Source organism: Amphiura filiformis, unplaced genomic scaffold (assembly GCF_039555335.1).
Source record: "Amphiura filiformis unplaced genomic scaffold, Afil_fr2py scaffold_594, whole genome shotgun sequence".
Taxonomy (NCBI): Eukaryota; Metazoa; Echinodermata; class Ophiuroidea; order Amphilepidida; family Amphiuridae; genus Amphiura; species Amphiura filiformis.
In genome coordinates, this window is record NW_027306058.1 from 1,542,584 (window position 1) to 1,565,841 (window position 23,258).

The window sequence follows — 23,258 nt, forward strand, 5'->3', positions numbered from 1 at the left end:
ATAATTCATAATTTTCAAATGTTCTTGTGTACAAATCCAAAAGTATTTCGGTATAAAGATCTTAAACATACCTCAATGCAGGGGCGTAGCAAGAGCATCAGGGGCCCATGGACAAGGAGCAGTACCAGGGCCCTTGTAACCAGGGTGGGATTTATCTTATGTTGACCCTGGGCCAGGCCAAAATTCGGAGGCCCCGAACTCACGTGCCGATGAAGGCATCGTGGCCAAGTTTTGGTTTAGGCCTACATATAATATAGAGGGGGAATAACATATTTTGTTACGATGTTAATAGGACATTTGCGCGCAAAGCACGCGAAAAATTCAATTTCAGACTATTTTAGCCCAGATCACTGAACATAAATTTTGCCATTTGAATGCGCGCGGAGCGCGGACAATTTCACAATGTTGCCCTCTTTTGGCCAAAAAACATGCTGTTATTGGGGTTAAAAGAAAGATGCATAGGGCAATTTTGGGGGGCCCTGGACATTTAATTTTTGCTTTTGGGCTCGGGGCCCCTCACAGGTTTAACAGAAATTAAAAATAGCTCATAATATACAGCGCCGCCACATACGTCGAAAATATGTCCCGCTAAGTCTATTTGGCTTCGTTATCGATTGCCCGATTCACGTTCAAGGAACTAAACGGGAACCAGCGGCGAGTGATGCATGACATCCTATGACGTCATTGTTTGGGTTAGTTTCTGACTCCGCCTCCTGTGTTAAAGTAATGAAACCGGCTCGATTATTGGCCAGTTGGAAGCCCCTTGGAAGCATGAACTAGTGCCTTCAGGGAAAAAAATTGGCCAATAGTAGATCGTCTTTCATGATATGTTTGGCAAGCCAAGGGGTGACTCTCATTCAGAAAACACTTCCGGGATCTGTGAGTGCACGTTTGACGAAACGACGGACTGTTGAATTTTCATCAATTTCGAAGTGGTAAGTAACTCGTAAATAATCGTTAAAAACTCGTTTTTTTCAAATCGTAACCATATAAAATTTTATATTTCTGAAAAACGATGTTCTTTCCTGAATGTAATGATACCTTACTTGTTGAAATCGGTTCAGTAGTTCTTTTTCAGTAGTGAAATTAGGAACAGCATGTCGATTGCGAAGTTGTATGATTTGCGCGCGATGAAAAAAGAAAGCTTAAGCTTATATCTGCAGCGATATTTTGCCATCAGAAAACAAGTTTTACAGAGCAGATATATACTTGGTGATGTCATAATGTAAAACAAATGCTTAAATGTCATGATTAAATTGGTATAAATACTAAATTTACAGTAAAATTTGTACTGCCATAATGCCCTGTTGACAAATTGGAGCGAGATGTACACAGTCGATTCAGGTGATTGATGAGTTACTATATTGATTATGGATTATTGTGTGTGTTGCCCGGGGTTAATGTTAAAGGATTTTTCTTATCTAAAGGTAGTGTCTTCTAATATTTAAAGGGGCATTACTTGTTAATTTTCTGTCATGGGAAAACTCAGCATGTCAATGCCAGTGGGGTAGCCAGGATTTCGGAACGGGGGGGGGGGGGGCACAATGTAATTGTACCGACAGAAATATTTTTGCCGATGGAACACAATCAAACTTGCCAACCGAACTTCATCTATGCAAATGAGCAAAAGCACTTCTACTAATGACTATCACATGCTCAAAACCAGCCAATCATGTGCGTGAGATTGGTCACTTTTTGGTAGAATTTCAGGAGAAAAAACGTTCATGAATATTGCTTGCGAACATGGAAATGCAGAACCGAACAATGTAAACAAGAGCATAGCCATGGCTGCATGAAACATTTGAACTTCCATTTACGCTAAACAAATTCCTTCTTCACCATAACAAATCAAGTTACGAAAGGATGAAATTTAAGCTTCTATGACACTCGCAAATTGTGTGTGTTTTCATATTGGTAAAAAGTCAGTTTTCAAACAGCTATAACTTTCGTTCGGTAGCATTATAATGGATTCCCATTCTGGAAACTATAATGACAGCCCGCCATCTTTAATTTTTAAGATTTCGGCACTTTCCGGATCTTCATAAAATCTTGTTTTCATTCATAAATTCACCTCAGCTTCTTCCGATGGCTTCTGAATATGGTCATGTGCTGGGCTCATGAATAATTTAGTTGGACTAGCTGGTTTCAAGTGGGGTTGTGCAGTGGCACCATTGCCGTTCCATGAAATATGGTTCCCAGTAGCTTCTATTGCAAATTCCTTCAGCGACAATGGTGCAAGTTTGATTGTGTGGAAGTTGTCATTTGTTGACCCAAATTTTTTTTCCATGCTTTGAAAAATTAAAGAACAAAAATAGTTACGCATTTTAGACCAGCCAGGGTTGTCACCAGGACCCAAAAAAGTACTGGTTAAAATATTGAATTGATATTGATTAAAATTTTTTTTTCTTTTTGTTTTACTTCGGGAAATGTAAAAAAAAAAAAAAAAAAGAATTGTGAGTGCCGGACGACTCTGTCCAGCATAGAGTCCGAAGCTGCGAGTCAACCATATCTTTTAGAACAAACATTTTTGATGTGATATAAACCTGTTGTGAGCGGCTTTTTACTTCCAAACTTCCTCTGACTGTGCTTTTTAAAATATTATATGTTGGTGTTATGCTTCATTGATTTCTACTAGGTTCAGACTCTAGCCTCAAATGCGAATTGTGAAGCTACATGTATCAAGCAAATTCGAAACTTTCTCAAGAAAGACCAACAGTAATCTTTGTCGGAATTATAGGCCTACCTCCCCTAATTTTGGAAATCAAAACAAATCAAGTTGCCCACAACAGCTTCAGCTGATTTAGAGATTTTACATCCATGTTCCCAGAAGTTACATTTTTTATAAATTCCTGAAAATCAGGGTGCTTAGTACAGGAAAAAAAACTGTTAGAACTAGAGTTTGCATAATTTTGGATTTTTTTTGTTGCTGAAATCATGTAAAATCGGCTGTTTTGCAGTCCATGTAAAATTATATTAATTTTGGCTGAACATTTATAGAAAATTTTGCAATAATCTTAGCCTCCAGAAAATGAAACCCCCAAAACGACAGACCGTCTGATTGGCCATAGAACAAATTTTTTGTTGTCACCTTACAGCACCATTTCTTTTGCTCCCAGCGAGGTCCTCAATTTTTCTTGAATTTCAACTAACTTGCATATAATTATAATGCCTAGTGGTATACTAAAATACCACATGATAGACTAAGCCTGAAGTACAGTGCTTTAATTACTGTAAAATTTAAGATTTAATTCAATTTTAAATCTGGAGATATGCGGTTTTGTTCTAAATTCACCGACCGAGTCAATCAAATGATTTGAATCAGTAACGTTTACTGCATGTCGCTATTCGTGTTGACATATGAACTAGGCCTGGCATTTTTGGGTAATTTTGTCCCCAGGTACCCGGCGCATTTTTGGGCGGGTAACCGGGTACCGAAATGGCAAATTTTTTATTTTTTTTTATTTGGGCACCCTGGCAGGTATTTCCTGCCGGGTAATGTAATCTCGGCGGGTACCTGCGAGCCCGCCCGATAATGCCAGCTTTAATATGAAATGTATGCATAATATCACTATTCGTCTGACGTCTTGCTTACGTACAGCTCCGGACCTAGAGCTAAATGCTAGGACTTACAAAAAAAATTGTAGGCCTATGTGTTTTTAATGTGTTTATGTCATTGGCCTACTCTACTTTAAAATGATTTCAAAATGGATGTATTGAAACCATTAATAGGCCTACAATTTTATGTTTAAACTGCATGTCGCTATTCGTGTTGACATATAAACTGTATGCGTATCGCTGCTATGTATTTGTCTGACATCTTGTTTATATACATGTGCAGCTCTGGACTTAGAGCTAAATGCTAGGACCATTCATGGCAGACTTACAAAAAAAAATTGTAGGCCTATGTGTTTTTAATATGCAAAGTGATAATTTGTGTTTATGTCGTACTCTATTTTAAAATGGTTTCAAAATGGATACAAATTCAATATTTTGAAATCATTTATAGGCCTACATTTTTTTTTAAAGTCAACCATGAATTAACCTAGCATTTAGCTCTACAGGTCCAGGGACACTCCAGTCTCCAAATCCGGAAAAGAAATGAATACCCGGTACCGTAAAGAATTTTTTTTTTTACAATTTCTGAATTCCATGTCAACTCGGAACTGCGAGAAAGAAAGAACCCATCAAACATTGGCCCTTTTTCACCAATTGTTAGCCTAAAGTAGCCAAATTCAGCAGCCTTTCACTCAAGTTGTGTTTTTTTTTCAATGGGGTTTCTTGACATGTGTCATAGAAATGTGTGTGCTGTGAATGTGTTTTATATGATCATGATTCCATTTCCATGATATACATGTACTTGTGTGAAAAAATTTCAATCCAGATCTTTTGGCTGACAAACATGTGAAAATGGGCAATGTTTGAGGGGTTTCCAAACTATGAGTTTCATCAGGAAGTTGCCACACAGTAAAGATGCATCGATACATTGGTCAAAGTAAGGCCTTAAAAAAATTTGATTAGCACACATAGCCCTACCGAGCCTAAAAGTAGGCCTGACCCTGACTTGCAAATTTTTTTTGGAAAAAAAATTAAATAAAAAAAAAGTTTCAAAGCCTTTATCAAATGCAACTTATAGCTATAGCTTGACGGTGTGTGTAAAAATATCCCACACTGATGCATGAGTGCAAGAACATCTTGTTTATTTTTTCGGTTTTGTAGTGTCCCTGGACGTAGGCCTAAATGCTAGGATCATTCATGGTTGACCTAAAAAAAAAAAAAAAAAAAAAAAAAAGTTCAAGATGTTTTGTATTTTTAATATGAAAATTGATCATTTGTATTCATTTTCATGTCATACTCTATTAATGATTTCAAAATGCATTGAATTTGAATGCTAGGATCATTCATGGTTGATTTCAAAAAAAAAAAAAAAATTGTAGGCCTATGTTTTTGGAATAAATTTGTACTCATGTCATACTCTAGATTAATGATGTCAAAATGCATTGAAATTGTATGCATTTTGAAATCATTTTAAATAGAGTATAACGTGAGTACAAATTTACTCAAAACACAGGCCTACGATTTTTTTTTTTTTTTTTTTTCAAATCAACCATGAATTCCTAGCATTTAGATCTAGGTCCAGGGACTCTTTCCCTTTGTTTTCTTTTCATAATTATGTTTTATTCTTATTTTTTTTTTTTTATTCGAGTTAAGTCCCACCCCAATTTTGAAAAATGTTCACCCAAAAGCGGGGTGGAACTATACTCGAGTCAGTACAGTAAATGCTCCCCTATGCCACCCCCCTCAATTTTTCAATGAAAATAGGGACTAAAATGCAAAAATTATGCCATATCGACTATCGTGTGAGATAACTTCGAACAATAAAGCTTAACATGCATCATCTATAATAGCATTCACACTGTAACAAAACCTGATTTGTATTAAGAACAGGAAACCAATTCTGTGTTTGTTTTTTCTTTATTTATTTTACAGGTCTGATAATTTCGAGGTCCTCAAGCACATGCAGTTCGTCCATGTTATTTTTATATCATCATTATGCTGAATATTACAAAGTAGTGCACTATTTCTTGGCTTACAACCTGTATCATAGTCATACACACATCAAGGAGCCACACTTTTTGTAATTTGTGTAGGCATATTTACATTCCACAATAATTTGTATTAACTCTCTGTTTTGTGCCTATTGATGGTCATAGCATATATGAATAACATTATTAAAATATTATTTTGGTTTAAAAACTTGGTAGTATACAATATACGCTGATGTTGTAAATATAACAGATTGTGTTTAGTAATTCTGCCAACTTATTAAATTTGCCAACTTAAATTCTGCCAACCTAAATTGTTTAAATACAAGAATCTGAACTACCATTGTGAAGGGTTATTATTGGTACATGTATGTGAACGAAGTACATGTAGTATCAGAAGGGTTGTATGTCATTGTTTGGAAAATTTCCAGTTGATTGTGAATAATTACATTTTGTTCTTGACTAGGGGCAGGAGTTGTGTACCAGTATACAAACGTCCCTTCAACTTGCTAATTTGCATTTACATGTATTCGTAGAATTGCACAGCCTAAATACATGTACATGTAGATCAGCTGTACACATCTCACAGGTAACATTTAAGTCAAGATCGATCACTGCAGTATTCAATGAGGTAAATTTTGTAAGTTGAGAAGTTGCAGGTGTAGAATTATAGTACAATAGTTTTGATTCCAATTGTGAGTTCACTCATTGACTGGTGATGATCACGGTACATGATATTAATAATTAAGTCGCAGGAGTTAGATGTTATTGTTTTAAGGCGACAAAACTTGTTCTACGGGCCCAACTGACCGTAATTTTTTGTTCGGAGATTTTTCTATAAATTTGCTGTACAATCAGCCACTTTTTGGCCAAAAGTGGATTGAAAAGGTGGGCAAAAAGTAGACACCCGACCCGACCTAACAATACTTATGAATACTACTTGAAAGTTGAAAGGTCTGTCCGCACGCAGAATTTGTTTTGTCGTCTGATTGGAACTGTTTTGTTGTGAGAGATGTAAAAAAATACTGTACAGACTACAGTTTTACTTCATCTTTGATGGGCACATGACACACTCGCTACATTCGTAGAATCTAAAATACCTGTTTACTCTAGTGCTTTAGATACAATACATGTATGTTGTGTTAGGATACATAATTGAAAGCCTATGTACTCTGCGCTGTAGCCTGCATGTACTTTAAGTTCAAGTCATAGCGATAATTCAAGAAACAGGAAAGTTTCATTTATCTGTTGAAGTACATTGTACAACTGATGTGTATATTCGTATTTGTTTATTAACACGCCTTAAAGTTAATTGTACATTTGTACTTGTGAAACTTTGTCTCCACTTTTTCCACTTGTTGCCATACAAACTTCTAGTTTATCGTTTATAATCTGTGCAAGCATGTTGGCCAATCAATTTGCAGTGTTGTCTGATATTGAGTTAAGTGATCTTTCTGATACCGATCAATCAGACAAAGAAGAAAATAATGAAAGTTTACCTGTTACAAGTCAACCTGTCACAAGTCAACCTGTCACAAGTCAACCTGTCACAAGTCACCTTAAAAATATGAACTTGAAAGGTAGCAGTGGAAAGAGAAAAAGAATCTTTAAACAAGGTTACAGAAAGAGGAAAAGAAAGCCCACCTTGAACTTAGATATTGGTGATAATGTGGTGTTTGAATCGAAAGGTGGCGAGGTAGGCAAGACAAGCCTGTATGTTGGAAAAGTGAAGACAAAGGTTGACAATGATTCATACATTTTAGAATCAGATGCATGTGAAGGGAGGGAGTATAAGATAACATATCAGGACAATCCAAAACCAATGAGGGAATTAATTTTAGTGAGTAGTGACTTAAAGAAGGGAGGGACAGTTTTAGTTGCATGGCAAATTACCAGTGGCTTTGTGGAATTGATCCCAGGTCAGATTTTTGAGATAGTTGGAGAAGATTACATATGGGTCAAGTCATTGTATGGTGTGTGTGTTAAAGTCCATGTAGACAATTGTGTCAAAACAACAAGTGAAAAACAAGTTATAAATGAGGTGATGGATGTCAACGTAAGTTATGAAGAACTCAACATAGTCAGACTGATGTTGAGCGCAACACAATGTGAACTTGATACGGTGAGGAGCACATACCAAAACACTCTCAAGCAGCTTCAGACCAAAGTTAAGGACTGTACTAAACTTGAACAACAAACCAAGAAACTCAATGAACTATATACTCAGGCTTTGGAAACAACGGAACAATATCGTCATGATCTATTAGAATCTACTAAAACATCTCAGACTGTTCAAACTTTGGAAACAATAATTACAGCACAACAAAAAGACTTGGATGAACTCAGTAAGAGGATTTTGACCACACAACAAGCATTGGCAGATCTAAGGGAAGCATATCAAGCACAAACACATGAAATTGAAGAACTAAGAAATGAAAACCGGCAGCTAAAACAACTTAACCAGAACCACTACGAGATGAGGAAGACAAATGGGACTGTGCAGGGCAAGAAAATAGGGAACAAAACAAGACCATCAAGCTTTTTACCCATCTCACTACCAAACCACGAGAACCCAAGCAGTAGTGCCAGTAAACGGACTCTACATAGACGAGGAGAACAGCTAAGTCAGGTCAGTGAGAAAATACATAAACGCTATCTTTTTTAATGTCTTTCAAATGTTAACCCTAAAGAAACCATGTCCTTGGTTCAAAACTGCACCTTTCTTTGTTCATTCCTTCCTTCCTTCCTCCCCAAAAAGCAACTGGGGTGTTAGGGTTAATAATATTTGTCTTCACAATGATACTCTTCATGAGTCCAGCATTTCCAAACAGAGGAGATTAAAACGTCTATTTGTGTAAATTGTATTCAAGAATACCATGGTTCTGTATGATTTTCCATTGTAAAATATTGGTGCGAGCACATAAAACAATTTCCATTTTTAGGGATAATGAATTGTCCTCTGCTTTTAGATAGATGTACCCGGTACACAATATAGCAAAATAATTTCAAATGAAAAAAGTTGACCAAAATTACATGACATTGTTCTTTTCTATAATTTATACATTAAATTTTTTCCTTAATTTCATTTCAGGTTTTGAAACTTATTTCAGCAAGACAGAACCCATCTTCTGCTGATGTCATACAGACCCTGGCAGCCTTCCTGCGGCAGAATCCAGACATAGCCATCCCAGCTTGCAAGTCTGCCAAAATAAATTTTGCAACAGGTGATTAAATTTATTTTTTACCATGTTTTAGAAGAAACACATGTTTAAGGAAAGTTGTATTAGTGATAGGGGGAATTATCACTATATTTTACGATTCTGACACATTTTTACTTGGATCTACTACAAAATGACTTTGTTAAGCGCCTTGTGCGCTTATTGGGATGAATACGGTACATATGTATAGATGAATCTAACAAGCCGTCAAGATGGTCACAATTCATTCGGCCATTAGGCCAAAATAAATTTGTTATACCCTCCACCGACCGACCCAAAATTGGCCAAAATCAGGGTCAGCCTTTTAGTTTATAATTTTAATGGTTTTCTTATTAATTTTTCTGTGTGTAAATTTCATTTCAAAGCTAAATTTAACCAACAAGGAGAAAATCATTACTGTAACAGAATTACAGAGTTTTAATGTATTTGATGATTTGTTTGTTGCAGAACTTAATGCCAAAGATGCAGTAGATCTGAAAGTTTTGCTGCGGTTACCAATGACAAGGATGCGAGACCTTCGCCGATTTCTTAGCAAGTTTGGTGTGAAACTTCTGCCATCAGACAAGCACCTTTATAATGAAATGAAAGGTAAGTTTCTTTTCTTTGTCTCCCCTCCTTTTTGTTGTTTTTATGTTTTATTTTTCTTTGTTGAACAGCAAGTGATACATCCCAATATGGCATTGACTCCATGGTTAGTCTACTTCATAGCCCTTTTTTGAAATTCATTCTTCAATTTCAACTCATCTCAGAATGAATTCAAGTTCAGAACGAGAACCGCTCCCATCCAAAAACTTGACTCTAGGCAGTGCTGTTATACTGGGGATGTGTTTTGTTTTATGAATGGTATAGCTTGGGTGAATTATTTATCAAGAAGGCACTGCAAAACACCCTACTCAGTGATAAGTGTACAGGGCTGAGATATGAAGACAAAATACGCATAGCGTTGTCCTGTTTATTTAAAAAGAAACCTCTTTGAAATAAAGCATTTTATAAATTGACATGCTCATATTTGATTTCAGTACGTCAATACCAATCAGAAGACATGGTAGAGGTTGGTGTTATGAATTTAAGAAAGACCGCACATGCCATGGAGTCACCAGTTGCATTTTTCCGGGTCAGAAACCTCGAAGACTATGTTATCTCGCACATTGAAAAACAAATGGAATTAGGAAACACTTGGAGTCATGATCACTTCAACAAAGAACTCTGGATCAAGATTGGGGTAAGTACACATACCTTATTTATTCCAAATTTGATGTTAATGGCTTTGACAGAGCATTTGAGTATAGCATGAGTTGCTTGCATATATTGATGGCTTAGCATGTTGAGAATGTATGTCAGACACTTTCTCAAGAGAGTGGAGGCCATGATTTTTCTCTCAAAATTAATTGCCTTAAACATATTTCCTACACTGACGGAATTGAGTTTTACAAATGTTTGTTTTGATTATATACTATATAGAAAAATGGTAAAAATGAGGGGGAAGTTCTTTTGAAGATAATCTTGTTGGAAGATGACCACAGAGATTTAATACATCACTTTATTATGTAACATGAATCAACTCTCCTTGCTCTTCAGAAAATGTTAAAGTTTTTGAAAGATCACATTTCCTATTTAAAAGTCAAGCCTATGTGAATGAAATCTAAATTATGTGTGTTAGGCAGTGTTGTAGGTCTCGGTCTCAAGACCTGGTTTTGCGGGTCTCGGTTATCAAGGTCTCGGTCTCTGACCTCAAAAGTCCCCCAATAATTTGCAAGGTGGGACTACCGCTTTAAAAATCATTAATAGAAGAAAAAAGAAAGCAATAATTGCCCTGTGCATCTTCTAATTTAAAAACTGTTTTGGGCCCAAATAGGGCAAGAGTGCCTTGCACACATTGGCCAATCAAATAGCAAAAAACACCTTCATTGGGTTAAAGTAGTCTGAAATTGACATTGACAAAAAAGTGCCAGTAAAACCGAAAAATAGATGCTCGTTCCCGGCCCCCTTTAAATTTAATGCTTCCGCCACCACTGTGATAAACCAAGGTCTCGGAACTTAAGGTCTCGGGAAGGGTGGTCTTGGTCTCGGAAGGTTTGGTCTCGGTCTCGATCTCGGATGGGCAGCTCTCGGTCTTGATCTAGAGGTCTTGACTATTGTTAGGTGACACTTAAAAAAAGCACTGCAAACATGTTAGTAATATTAATTTATGCTTGTGTGTTTGTTTAATCTACAGGGGGATAAGGGAGGTACCACCACCAAACTGGCCTTCCAGTTCGTCAATCAGAACAATTCAAACTCAGCTGCTGCCACCAATATCTTGTCAATGTTCGAAGCAACGGATACATATTGCAACATGGCACATGTTTTTGGTAATTTTACAGACCAACTGGCTGCACTTCAGCAGAAGAAAACTATAACTATAAATGGAATTGTACACCCTTTGCGCATCTTCTACTTTGGCGATACAGAATATCTGTGTAAAAGCTTTGGGCACATGGGTTGTGCTTCATCGTATCCATGTCTCTGGTGCAACATCCAGCTAAAACTACTACGTAATACAAATGGAGCCCCCCACTGCCCCATGAGATTGGTGAACAATAAATATGTCCCAAATGAAGATTGGCCTACATCACGCACACAAGAATCTTTCCAGCAAGATGTGGCCAATCTTTTAGCGGAAGAAGAGGATGAAGCTGACAGGAGCAGAATCAGTGGACGAGATCACCACAGCATCTCAAGGCGTCCCCTTCTTCCGCTGCCATCTGATCTGCTCCAAATTGTTCCCCCATCATTGCATATCCTTCTGGGTCTAGTTGTTAGGTACTTCAAACTTATTGAAAAGAAGTGCCAACATCTAGACCAAGGAGATATGCAAGATGGGGTTGAGCAATTGGACAGCTCATGGAGAACAATCTCCGAAATTGCTAAGAAAGCCGAACTAGAACTTCGAGAAAACCAAGACGCTTTAAATGAGGAACTGGAGATTTTGCAATCACTCCAGCAAGCTGCAAAGGGGAGGAGTGTTAAAGGTATGACCAATGATGCGTGTTGTATGCCCCTTTGTAAGCTAAAGAATTGCTCACCGAATGAAGTAAAAAAAACAGATATTTCTTGGATAAGATGTATTGAATGTGGGGAAGGACAGACGAAGGGGTGGTTTCACTCTTACTGTGTGGGGCTTAGTAAGGAGGAGTCGGAGAGTGACGAGAATGATGACTTTGTGTGTCCAATATGTAGTGGAGAGGTTTCTGGTCCAGAAGATATTATTAAGTTGCAGCAAGATAGAGTGAATAGCCACAAAGCACTGGTAAATGATAAAAAAACTGAATATACAAGCAAGAAAAAGGCTCTGGATGATATTTATGATGAAGTGGTAAAGAATAGAGGAAGTTTTGAGACAAATTTGAATGATACATTGAAGAAGATTGGAGTGCAGAGACAAGCTTATCACAGCCAGTGCTTTGTGGGCAATCACTGCAAAATCATTCTGAGCAAAATAGAATTATTACTTGATGTAATTCCCGCTTGTGTATTTAAAAATAACATGTTGGGGCTTTTTAAGCGACTGCGTAGTATATTTAGACTTTTTAAGTCAGAATTTTTAACTGATATTGAGGTAAGAGCTTTGTGTGTAAGGTGCTGGGAGTTAGGCACCTGGTTCCCAAAGAAATTCCCAAATGAGAGCATACCTCCCAAATTGCACATGCTGATCTGTCACGTACCAGAATTTGTCCAGAAATGGAGAACTGTAGGACTCTTATCGGAGCATGGACTTGAAAGTGTTCATAAGGATATCAATTCTATCGAGAGAATTTATTGTACAGTGAGACATTCCGAAGAGAAGATGAGACTTGTAATTGGGAACCACCAGCAAAGAAGTAATACAGACACTGCATCCATTCAGGTCTCTCCAAAAAATAAGAAGACATGCTACATGTTTGAAAAGACAGGATGCAAAGGTCGTTACGTATTACGCTTCAAAGGGTCAGAAGAAAGAGTGTGCAAAAAATGTGGACATGTTGTTAATATTTAACCAACACTTCCAAGTCCATGCTTTGATAAAGAGTTGTACAGTGTTCCATTTCTTTCTGTACAAAACATCTTGCATGTACAATTCTGGTACATGGCATATCAGACATAGAAATCACAGTAAAAGTTGAAATTTTGTGCTCATTTACTTTCGCACTTTTTGCATTTCATGCTTTTACCGCGCAAGTAACAGCGCGATAATATATTTCTTTTGTGTATAGATCAATGTAAGGAAACTTAGAATTGCGAATTTAAAAACAGTTCCAAATTGGCAAAGTGCAAAAACTTAATCTTGTGAAAATATCCACTTTAACAATATTCCATATAAATTATATTATAAAATCCATATTTTAAGCTTTAAAAACAACATACTGAAGGTGGACATGGTAAATGGTAATTTTTGGCTATCGAACTTTACCTACTTCTGTGCCTATATCTGTTGTTTTTAGTTGCTCCTTGCTTTGGTCTTCAAAATTCCAGAATTTCCTTTGTTGTATTTATTGAATTTTGTTGTGTTCAAGGCTATTAATGATGTTTAGTTTCCACGTCACATATTTTTTGTCCAGTGATGAGGTGACTCTTTCTTTATTCATTATTGAACTGTAAATATTACCTATATTGCATTGTTGATGTAGGACCATGTCAGCATGGATTAATGCTTAGACCATCTTCACAGACATTTTGCAACAGATTGAGAGAAGATTTTAAGTTGTTTTTATTATTTAAAATATAATGAAATTTGCATTAAATTTCCATTATTGACTACATCCTCTACACCAACAACTAAAATGTCAGACATTTGAGAGTTTCATTTTAGATTATTTCCATCTCAATTTTCAGATAATCAACTTTTTCATAAAAATAGTGAAAGTTTTGGCCAAAATGAAAAGGTGATGCGGGCGGGTGGCGTGAAACTTGGAATCAATTAATAGCCTAATGGAATATATATCATGGTGCCCTGGTAACTTTTGTTCATTTTGTTTATGAGAGCAGGTCATACATTGTACATCTGTGAAAATTGGGGGACATTTTTAAGTTGCCTTGAAAGGAAATTTACATTTTCCTGCCCTGTATTCCTCTACATGTCAGACAAGACTTGTACAGAGATTAATCTGTACAGTGTACACACACCTTACACTATGTATTTGGTTTATTCAGTAAGTTTCAGACTTGTGCACGTACGTCTATGAAATTGAAATTTTTAACCAATTTACTGTAGAAGTGGACATATTTTATGCTTCTCTTATTTTTACTTTCCAAAGCAGCAAACTGGGAAAATAAAAATGCTCGAATGTTCATAGTGTGTCATAGTTCAATGTATGGCAGCTTTGTATCGCAAATTAAAAAAAAACAAAAAAACAATTGAAACAGGTCAAAATTGGCAAAGTGTAAAAAATTACACACATTAAAATTCCCACTTTTACAGTACTTTATCATGTTTATTGAACTTTAAACAAGACTTGTGTAAAGACTAACATCTGTATGCACACACTTTGCATGGTTTTGCATAAACCTATGATATGACTTAGCATAGACTGCACAAGTCTGTGAAATGAATTATTGACTTGAATGTTACTATTAATTATTGAATCCAACAGAGGAAAAGTCATATTGATAGTTATTTAATTGCCTTATTTAATTGCCATATATTTTCATTGTCTAAATTTCTTCATAGCTTTGAAATAACATGGGATTATATACACTCTGGCTAGTCTGAACAATGTTAGTATGGTACGGTATATTATTGTTCATGGATAAAGCATCAAAATTCTGTTACATCTTCATTTGTACTAGATCTTGTTTAAGTTGGGCTGCTATAAAAATTATTTTTTTGGTTCTCGTCCGGAAGATTTTCATGAGATGATGGGAGGTTTTTTTCCCCCAATGGAAAATTGGCAGATCCTTTTTATAGGTACTGATCTGGGGGGTAGAATACTACAAAAACCTTTTTTTTTTATAAATGATTCTGGTTGCTATTAAATGTTTATAATCGTAATAAATGGCTGGAGTTTTAAATCAAAAAAATTTACTTAAAATTGAAGGAAAAAAAACAGTGACGAGAATGAAGAAATAATTTTTTACGGTCTGAAGTTTCTGTGTATTTGAAGAAGAAGATATTGTATTAGGGCCTACGAGCCGCATGTAAATTGTAGTTCAAATGATATTTGTGAATGTCTTACATGTATGTCTCGCTATAAATAATACTGCATTAAAAGTTGCATGTACATGCAGTCATGCATGTGGAACTTCCATCAAGTGGCAGATTTGTAGAATTTTGCCTGGCAAGTAAAAATTTGTTAAATGTGCATTTTACCATGTTGAAAACTATATTGCCAATGCCCAATACCCGTACTGACTCGAGTATAATACATGAGTACGTCCCACCCTGTTTTTAGGTGAACATTTTTCAAAATTGGGGGGTTGGGATATACATGTACTAGAATTTAAAAAAAAATTATTTCTGTTTTTATTATGAAAAGTGATAGTTTGTATTCATGTCCTACTCTAATGATTTCAAAATGGATACAAATCCAATTAATTAATAAGTCAATCATGAATGATCCCAGCATTTGGCTCTTGGTCAGGGACACTTCAAAACCAAAACACTAAATAAGTTTTTTTTTAAAACAATAACTTGGGTGTGGGACTTTACTCGAAGGTGGTACTATGCCCGCGTCAGTACGGTAATAATTACATTGATCATGACTTTCCAGAATGAATGGCATTCTGGCTTAATTATTAGAAGAGTTTAAGTTGAAAGGTAAAATTATCTTCTCGTTCAAATTGTACAAGCTTCAAGTTATTTCTTGCTTGTTTGCTTCATGCTTTCATGTAAATCTCTCTTGCTTTGATCATTGTCATTTCAAAATGGGGTATAAAAGAGACACAAAGTCATGTTTATGTGCTATTTCAGCCTATTTGGCATCCTGAAAATCTTACATGATTTTGCACACAAAACAGATACATGTATATACATGTACAATTTTATTGTTGTCATATTCGAATACAAAATTGAAAATTTTACACATTTAAATGTGTTTAATTTATATTTTATGTACGGTACACTGTGCCCAAAACCAAAAAGTATCCGAACACTTAAAACAAAAGCCATATCTTAAGACACTACATCTAAATTGCAAAATAAAGTACCGGTAGTCAAAAGATGGAGAATTTTGTTCTGCGTACTTCGATACCTTATTCTGCATGATGCGATTTTGTTCCATTAAAAGCTATATACTCATTTGAATGCCAAACGGTCCAGTTTCAAAAGTGACAAATTTAGATATTCCTCCTTCAAGTTGATTTCTGCTACCTTTGTTATGTGGGTTCAATAAAGCCTAAGGCATAAATGCTCACTCTGCTGTGATCAGTATCAATGAAAAGTCAATGCAAATTTTTGTCACAAATATTAAATAATTGAAAAGCTCTTTTTTTATTCAAATTGCTATAACTTTAATAGAAAAATAATTCGTATCGTATCGGATGAGGTATTAAACAGAACAAAATTATCTTTATTTTGTAATTTAGACGCGGTTGCCGAATTCTACACCCTTGGTATTTGAATTACGATGAAATACTATGGAGCCTGGAACACTCAAACTTATAAATTGAATTTTTTCAGCTTGTATGGATTTTGGTGATTTTTTCCTAAACGTTAATGAATTCTGCACATGCGGTGAACAATTTTACTATTTGAAATCTTTTGCAACAACAAGGGCAATATGAAATTTTGATTTTGAGTGCCTGGTTTTAATGACTCGTCTTGTCTGAATAGTGATACTCACATAACAATTGCAACTTGCAAGCATTATTTATTGCTTCACATTTTGTCATTATTTCCCAGTATTGTGATTCTTTCTAACATTGCAAAGTTAAGTTTTTACAGTTCATACTTCCATGATGCATTCATGGCATATCGGGTCTTGTTTGTTTTCTTGCTTTCCTTGCTTGAGTATCTTGCAATCTCAAAATGGGGAAGCTGGAAAAGAAAAAGAAACAATGTTGTGATGGCATTGCTCATGATAATACAAGTATGTCAATGTTTGAAAAACATTGTTCTTTTGAGACTTAATTTGACTTAGATATTTCTGAGCCTACATTACATGTAACCAGGATAATTTAGGAAACTTTTTTTTCATAAATTTTTACTTTTACTTTTACTTATGAAGGTGTACACAAATGTACACAGGCCTTTCTTAAAACTGGCATTAGGGTGTTAATTTTGTGAGGTCATTTCTTTTGTAACATAACAAGAGAACATCATAGAAAGAACCATAATTATATTATAATGAGATTTTGCAAAACTGGTGGAAAAACAGAAATTCCTGTGTACATATGATTAACTTATTTATTTCATATTTTTTTCTTGTATGTTTGGTTTTCCTTTTCTAAAACATTACTTGTTTTGAAATTGGGAAACAAATGATAATATTTGATGTCGATTTTTGTTTGTTTCATATTGCTAATTGCCCACCTAAAAAAATCTGGACATACCTAGTACACTCTATAATTTTGCATATCCGCATTTTGTGCCAAGGAACAGTAGTTTTTAACTAGTGTACAGTTAATATTGGTGAGAATTTTAATAAATACTGGATTCATAGTCCCTCTTTCATATTTTATCAATTTCAGACAATTCATAGAGATGAATTTGCCCGACATTTGATTTTTAATTTTCCACACATACAAACCATTTAAAACAAAAATTATTGTGTCCAGATTTTTTTAGGTGTACATTGTCGAGTACTACTACTATGTACTTTTGATTTTTGCTTTTGGATTTTAAATGTATATTTAGAGTCTCTCTTTCAAATTTTATGTTTAATATTGTATTTCATTATTATAAATATGCTGACAATTTACATTAAAATGATCAGAAAAAAACCTATTATTGTTGGAAGTTTCTGTATTTTGTGTCATGTAATTTATTTTTGTATTAAGTATTTTAGGCGACAAAAAAAACATCTCACCCAGTTCTACTGAAGTAAGGGATCAGGCATTTTTGTCGGTCGGGCCTGCAGAGCAGGTTTTTGGGTGTTTTTTTTTGGTCACCCTTCTATTATTAAATTTATTTGATTTTTTTATAATCAAAAACTTTGATGCTAACTTAAAATTTGTATCCATTATTGAAAATAAACCAAGCCTGTTATTAAAACCCCGAGCCACGATGGGTAATTTTGTTTTTAAATGCCCCGAATTTAGAGAATTTCTCGGCTATCTACCCATATTCTTATTCCTAAAATATTCTAAATTTACACCAGTAAATTTTGAAACTAAGATGATACTATTTATACTAGTGAACATACATGCACAAAGGTACTATTGCATGCAGTATATTATACACTGCATGCATGGAGCTTTATGACCAAGCAAATATTGATTTTCCCTTTGTGTGTGTGCCATGTACCATGGCCAAATTACGTAATAGTATTGGCTCTTGTTGAACTTGTTGAATAGGTTCAAAGGTCACTGGACCATTGGTAATAGGTCTGGCAACTCATCTTCAATCCTGCTTAATTACTCAACCAGAAAGTTGGTTGTCATGGTCACTTGGGCAGTCAATCATGATAACTAACTACCCATCACCAACTGGAGGCGCCAAGCATTGTGAACCTCTCTTAAACTTGTGCCCTGAACCCTCGGGGCCCATGGACTTCGTCCACCCTGTCCCCCCCGCTTGCTACGCGCCTGCCTCAATGACGTTTCGTACTACATCGTATAGTACTTTCTCAAATTGACTGATGTTTGGTATAAATTTTGCAACCTGCTTGTAATTCAGTAGTTTCAGTACAATGGCCAGCCCCTGCCTGGACCCCCGCTGGGGCTGTGCTCCGGCAGAAAATATTCCAAACAGCACTTCATGTTCCCAGAAAGGAAATTATTTTCCGCTGCCCTGATTAAATGCGTGCAATTTGAAGAGGAGTGAATTACAAAATATCCAGTAAGTTGGACATATTGGCATTCAAAACTGGAGTTGGAGTCGAGTGAGGTATGAAGGACTTAAAGTAATGTTAGAAAGTTTGTTTGAACAGAAAAAAAGAAATTAAAATAACGCAAAAATCAACCTTATTTAAGTTGATGTCAGTTTCAGAGCTAATGCCTATTACCGTGCATTGTGTGCTCTCATTCAAAATGCATGGTATCTCGTGGACAAATAACGAAATTGGGTATCGCAGCAAAAGGACTTATAAAAATCAAACGGTAGTCGCGATTCACTTCATATTTTCACAGAAGGTGACTTTTGAGTGTGGCATTTATAAAAATTTTCAATAATGAGAAAGTTTGACTTGGTTCTTGCATAAATATCGATTCTTTGCTCTATTGCACTTTTTTTGACTCACCCTGTATAAAAAAACCACAGACCCTAGACAAAAAATGAGAAAAATCGGGGGGATGATGGTGTCGATCGGGTCACGGACCTTTAAAGCCCTTGAGTAAACAAAGCCAACACTGAAAACCTTTTTTTCATAACACTTTCCGTAGCAAAGTTACATCTTGTCAAAGATTGACTTTCATCAAAAAAGATTCAGCTAGCAAAATTCCCCAAAACGACATTTCAGGGGTGTTTCTAGATCTTAGTCTCATTATGATAGCAGCATAGAGGAAAGAGATAAACAGAGAAAGTACCACCAGTCAAAGTCCCCATGTATTGTATGGTGTAAGTTCTCGCATATTCATGAGGGCCGATTGTTCGATCATGTCGTGTCTAACAATCACGCCAGCGCTGCGTGCCTTCGCGTATACGCGATAGAGCGTTGCGTGCTTTTGCGATTACACGATAGACCATGAAAATATGCGGTAATTGCGTAGCAGTCTCGCCTGTCGCATTTCACGGAACAATCGACCCTCATTATCGGATGAGGCAGAGACTTTGACTCGGGGTACTCAAGTTTGGTTTTGGTAGGGACGTGCCGCTGAGAATTTGAAAGTGGACCCATAAATATGGCTAACTCCATGAAGTTGGGGCACAAAGTGTGACATAAGGGTCAAAATTTCAAAATGACTTAATTCTAAATGTAATGTGTGTTTTAGTTACTTCAACTATCATACTTCAACAAAAAAATGATCTTTTTACATTGGAAAGTACAGAATTTCTGTGGTAGTGCTTTGTTGTTCAGCAGTCAAGGCAAATATCACGATGCTACATGGACACCATTTTATACTAGCTCTCTCTATTTTAAACATACTGTCCATGACATGTCTTAATAAAATGCTTTTTTATGATGTCCTACCATGGCAAATTCGCATAATATTACCAATTACACTATCTTAAATCAGAAACAAAAGTTATGAGGCATCAAAAATGAAGGATGACAGGTAAATCTATTCAAAATTATGTTTGATTTCTTTTTGTATCTAAAATTCACAAGGAATCTATTTGCAGCTACCTAGGATGGTTCAGAAAGCATTAGATTCACAGCTGGTAGTTTATTTTGAAACTAGAAGTAAAAAAAACTTGCCTTTGTTGCAAAAATTCAACATAATTCTACCGATGCTACTTGGACACCGTGTCCTGTAGAATCGGTAGGATTGTGAGTTTTGCACAAGAAGTAATCATACTTTGTGGTAAAGTGATTTATAAAGTTACATTTGGGCCTACAGACATTAAAAGTTGTAGAAAAAATAAAACAAGGATACCTAAAAAGCTGGTGAATACATAAAACTGACAAAACTGTGTACCGATGCTACATGGACACCGTGTCTGATAGTGCATAAAAATTTGTATTGAACACATAAATATTTTACAATGTTTGCCTGCCCTCAAAATTTAATATGTTTAGTTGTTATCTAGTTTCAAAATATAAGAAGAAATTACATAAATTTTAACTGTTTGCTTCCCAAGGCCAATGCTATACTTTGATCACGATGCTACATCCCGATGCTACATGGACACCGCACCATTTTTTCAAAATATTTACTCTTTGGTAAAATGGCAGCTCCTCAAATCAAGTTCCCTTGAAAACCCCTACCCAGTCACATCTTAAAATAAGTCCATTCATGTCAGTATGTGTACTGACCTTGCTGTAAGCAAGTATAATGGTTTGAAATCTCCCGATGCTACACGTGGACACCACAGTGACATTTTCTCATGAAATTTTAAAACGACTGAGAGCTTGGGCACAAATGCTGGTCAAATTTCCTATAAACACGTTTACATCAATAAAAACACAAAACAAATTGATTTGAATGATACATGTATGTGCTGTGGGTGAGCTGTTATACCGATGCTACACTTATTTTTCTGGACACCGCGTGTAGCATCGGGAAGCTCATTTTTGACATCCCATAAATTTTAATTGACTGGTTTCTGTTTTGTTTAAATGTACTTTTTAGTTACTACCAACATTAATTCATGTAATATTATGTAAAACTGTGACTGTTTGATGTTACAATTGAAATTATTTGTATTCCATATACTTGCTTTGTCTATGTCACGTTTTTTGCCCTAAAAAGTGCTGGACACCAACCACTTAATGGCCCGTAAAAATAAAAATATGATAGGTACAATTTTCAAGTAACTTTTACATGAAAGTTAAACTTCATATCTATTTAGAAAATATCAACTGAGGAGAAAAGGTTCATATAAGAAATATTAAACTGCATTTATACTATAAAATTCTGCCAATTTGTAATGTGCCCCAACTTCATGGAATAAGCCACATACCAATTTTTCAAGAAATTTGGACCCATTTATATACCAAAAGTCAAAATTTTCGGCCAAATTTAACCCAAATTGTCTTAATTTTTACAAATTTTCCCAAAATTTAGGGAAAATTTTGAAAATTTTGTCTAGATTAAGGAAAAATTTGGCTATTTTCCGAAAAAAATTGAGAAAAATATGAAAAAAGGACCCATTCATATACCAAAATAGGCTTTGAAAAAGGGGTCATTGCTGTACCAGAAGGCTGAAAAAATGCTACCCATATTTGCGGCACGTCCCCGTATGGTCATTTGTACTGAGTACCCCCCCGGGCTTTGACTGGTGGTACGCACTTAAACATAATTGACACAAATGAAATTACGATGCAATACAGGGCCGTAGCAAGCGGGGCGGCCGGGGATGCCATGGCCGCCCCACTTTTTAAGACATTTGTTATGTTTTTCTTTAGGCTAAGTAAAAAATAAAACATGTTTCACGTAAAAAAAAAAAAAAAAAGGAGGAAGAGGGGGCTTTTTATTTTCTATTTTTTATCGCAAAATTGGTGTAAATACCCATACTTAGAGCTGTTTTAGCGTATAATCCGTACATACAATAATGCCTGGAAAAAGGAGGAGGCCCTTTTTTATTTGTTGTTCTGAGAGTTACACCCCTCTAATGATCACAAAACCTTCCTAAGATGTTTCTTGTATCTTAACAAGGCTATAGAAAGCATCCCAACTTCCTAGACATATTTTTGAAAAGTTATAACTGAATTTCAAAAATAAAAATTTATTTGAGAAAACCTCAAAAAAGGAAGCGGGAGGGGACGTGAAACATGTTTATTTTTTTATTTGGCCTTATATCTTTATTTCAATTTGGGTATATATTTGTAATTTGGCCGCCCCACATTTGTGATGGCCGCCCCGCATTTTTCAACCTTGCGACGGCCCTGATGCAATACAATGCAATTTGAATGCGCAGCAGATCTATAGAAATAACGTTGCCCGGTTTTATGCAGAATTCGAATTAGACCCTCTCTGCCTGGCATGTAATTTAGGGGGGTGCCAATATCCAATCTTTGCATGGAGATTATGTCTAGTAGCGCCTGCATGCCTTAGACTCGCTGAGTCTCATGGACGCCGTTCCTATGTCCATCAGACTCGTATTTCCCATTTTGGATGTCAATGGGAAATACACACTTAACGATTTGCGCCGGTTAGAAACTTGAAAAAAAATCTTTACAATTTTATCAATGTATATAAAAGTGGTACCAACCTTATTGTGCTTGCTAATTTAAGACTCGATTGAAACAAAATTAAGGATCGAATGCATTTTAGTGTCCAAAAAGGCAAAATTATCGTCAAAGTTCTGCCGAAATCGGCACCCTTGCGAAGGGTTCCGAATTCGAATCGGGAACGAAAATATCCGATCTTTGCGATCAAAAACACAAAATTACAACTTTAAACATACTATTGGCAAAAGACATTATTACCAAACAATATAGAATAGAAAATTTGACATCATTTTCTCAAAATATTGAAGAAATTTGCTCACTAGACATCGAAAAAGTACGCAATCCAATTCCCGTTCAAACGCGTGAGAAACTGAAAGTGCATAATCCCGACTAGCATGCCTGGTACGTAAGGCAAATAAAAAATATTCTTTTCTGCTTCCTGACATCATAAGCTTTCCATTCATATACATGCATAACTTTATTTTCAATGAGTTTCACCTTTAATTAATCATGTAATAGCTCGATGGAGGACCATCACTGACCATGTGCTTCTTTCATGTCTTTGACTTTGTCCAATTTGCCATCAAGATTTTGAACGTTGATCGACGTAC

General features: G+C 35.7%; 2 protein-coding genes across 2 annotated transcripts in view; one reads left to right on the plus strand and one right to left on the minus strand.

Moving 5' to 3' along the window:
* The window catches only part of LOC140145675 (zinc finger protein 711-like), a 41,417-nt gene that overhangs the window by 17,988 nt on the left and 171 nt on the right, over positions 1–23,258 (minus strand). The gene's annotated exons all lie outside the window — the stretch shown is intronic.
* LOC140145709 (uncharacterized) lies at positions 5,741–17,636 on the plus strand. Its single transcript, XM_072167392.1, has 5 exons — positions 5,741–8,172; positions 8,635–8,767; positions 9,209–9,349; positions 9,781–9,983; positions 10,977–17,636. Exons 1-5 carry the CDS (start codon positions 6,946–6,948, stop codon positions 12,774–12,776), a joined length of 3,504 nt encoding a protein of 1,167 aa, XP_072023493.1. The 5' UTR covers positions 5,741–6,945; the 3' UTR covers positions 12,777–17,636.

Coding starts and splice junctions, on each gene's coding strand:
- LOC140145709 (XM_072167392.1), top strand. CDS start 6,946: ATGTTGGCCAATCAATTTGCAGTGTTGTCTGATATTGAGTTAAGTGAT. Junction 9,350..9,780: donor CCTTTATAATGAAATGAAAG/GTAAGTTTCTTT, acceptor ATTTGATTTCAG/TACGTCAATACCAATCAGAA. Junction 9,984..10,976: donor AACTCTGGATCAAGATTGGG/GTAAGTACACAT, acceptor TTTAATCTACAG/GGGGATAAGGGAGGTACCAC.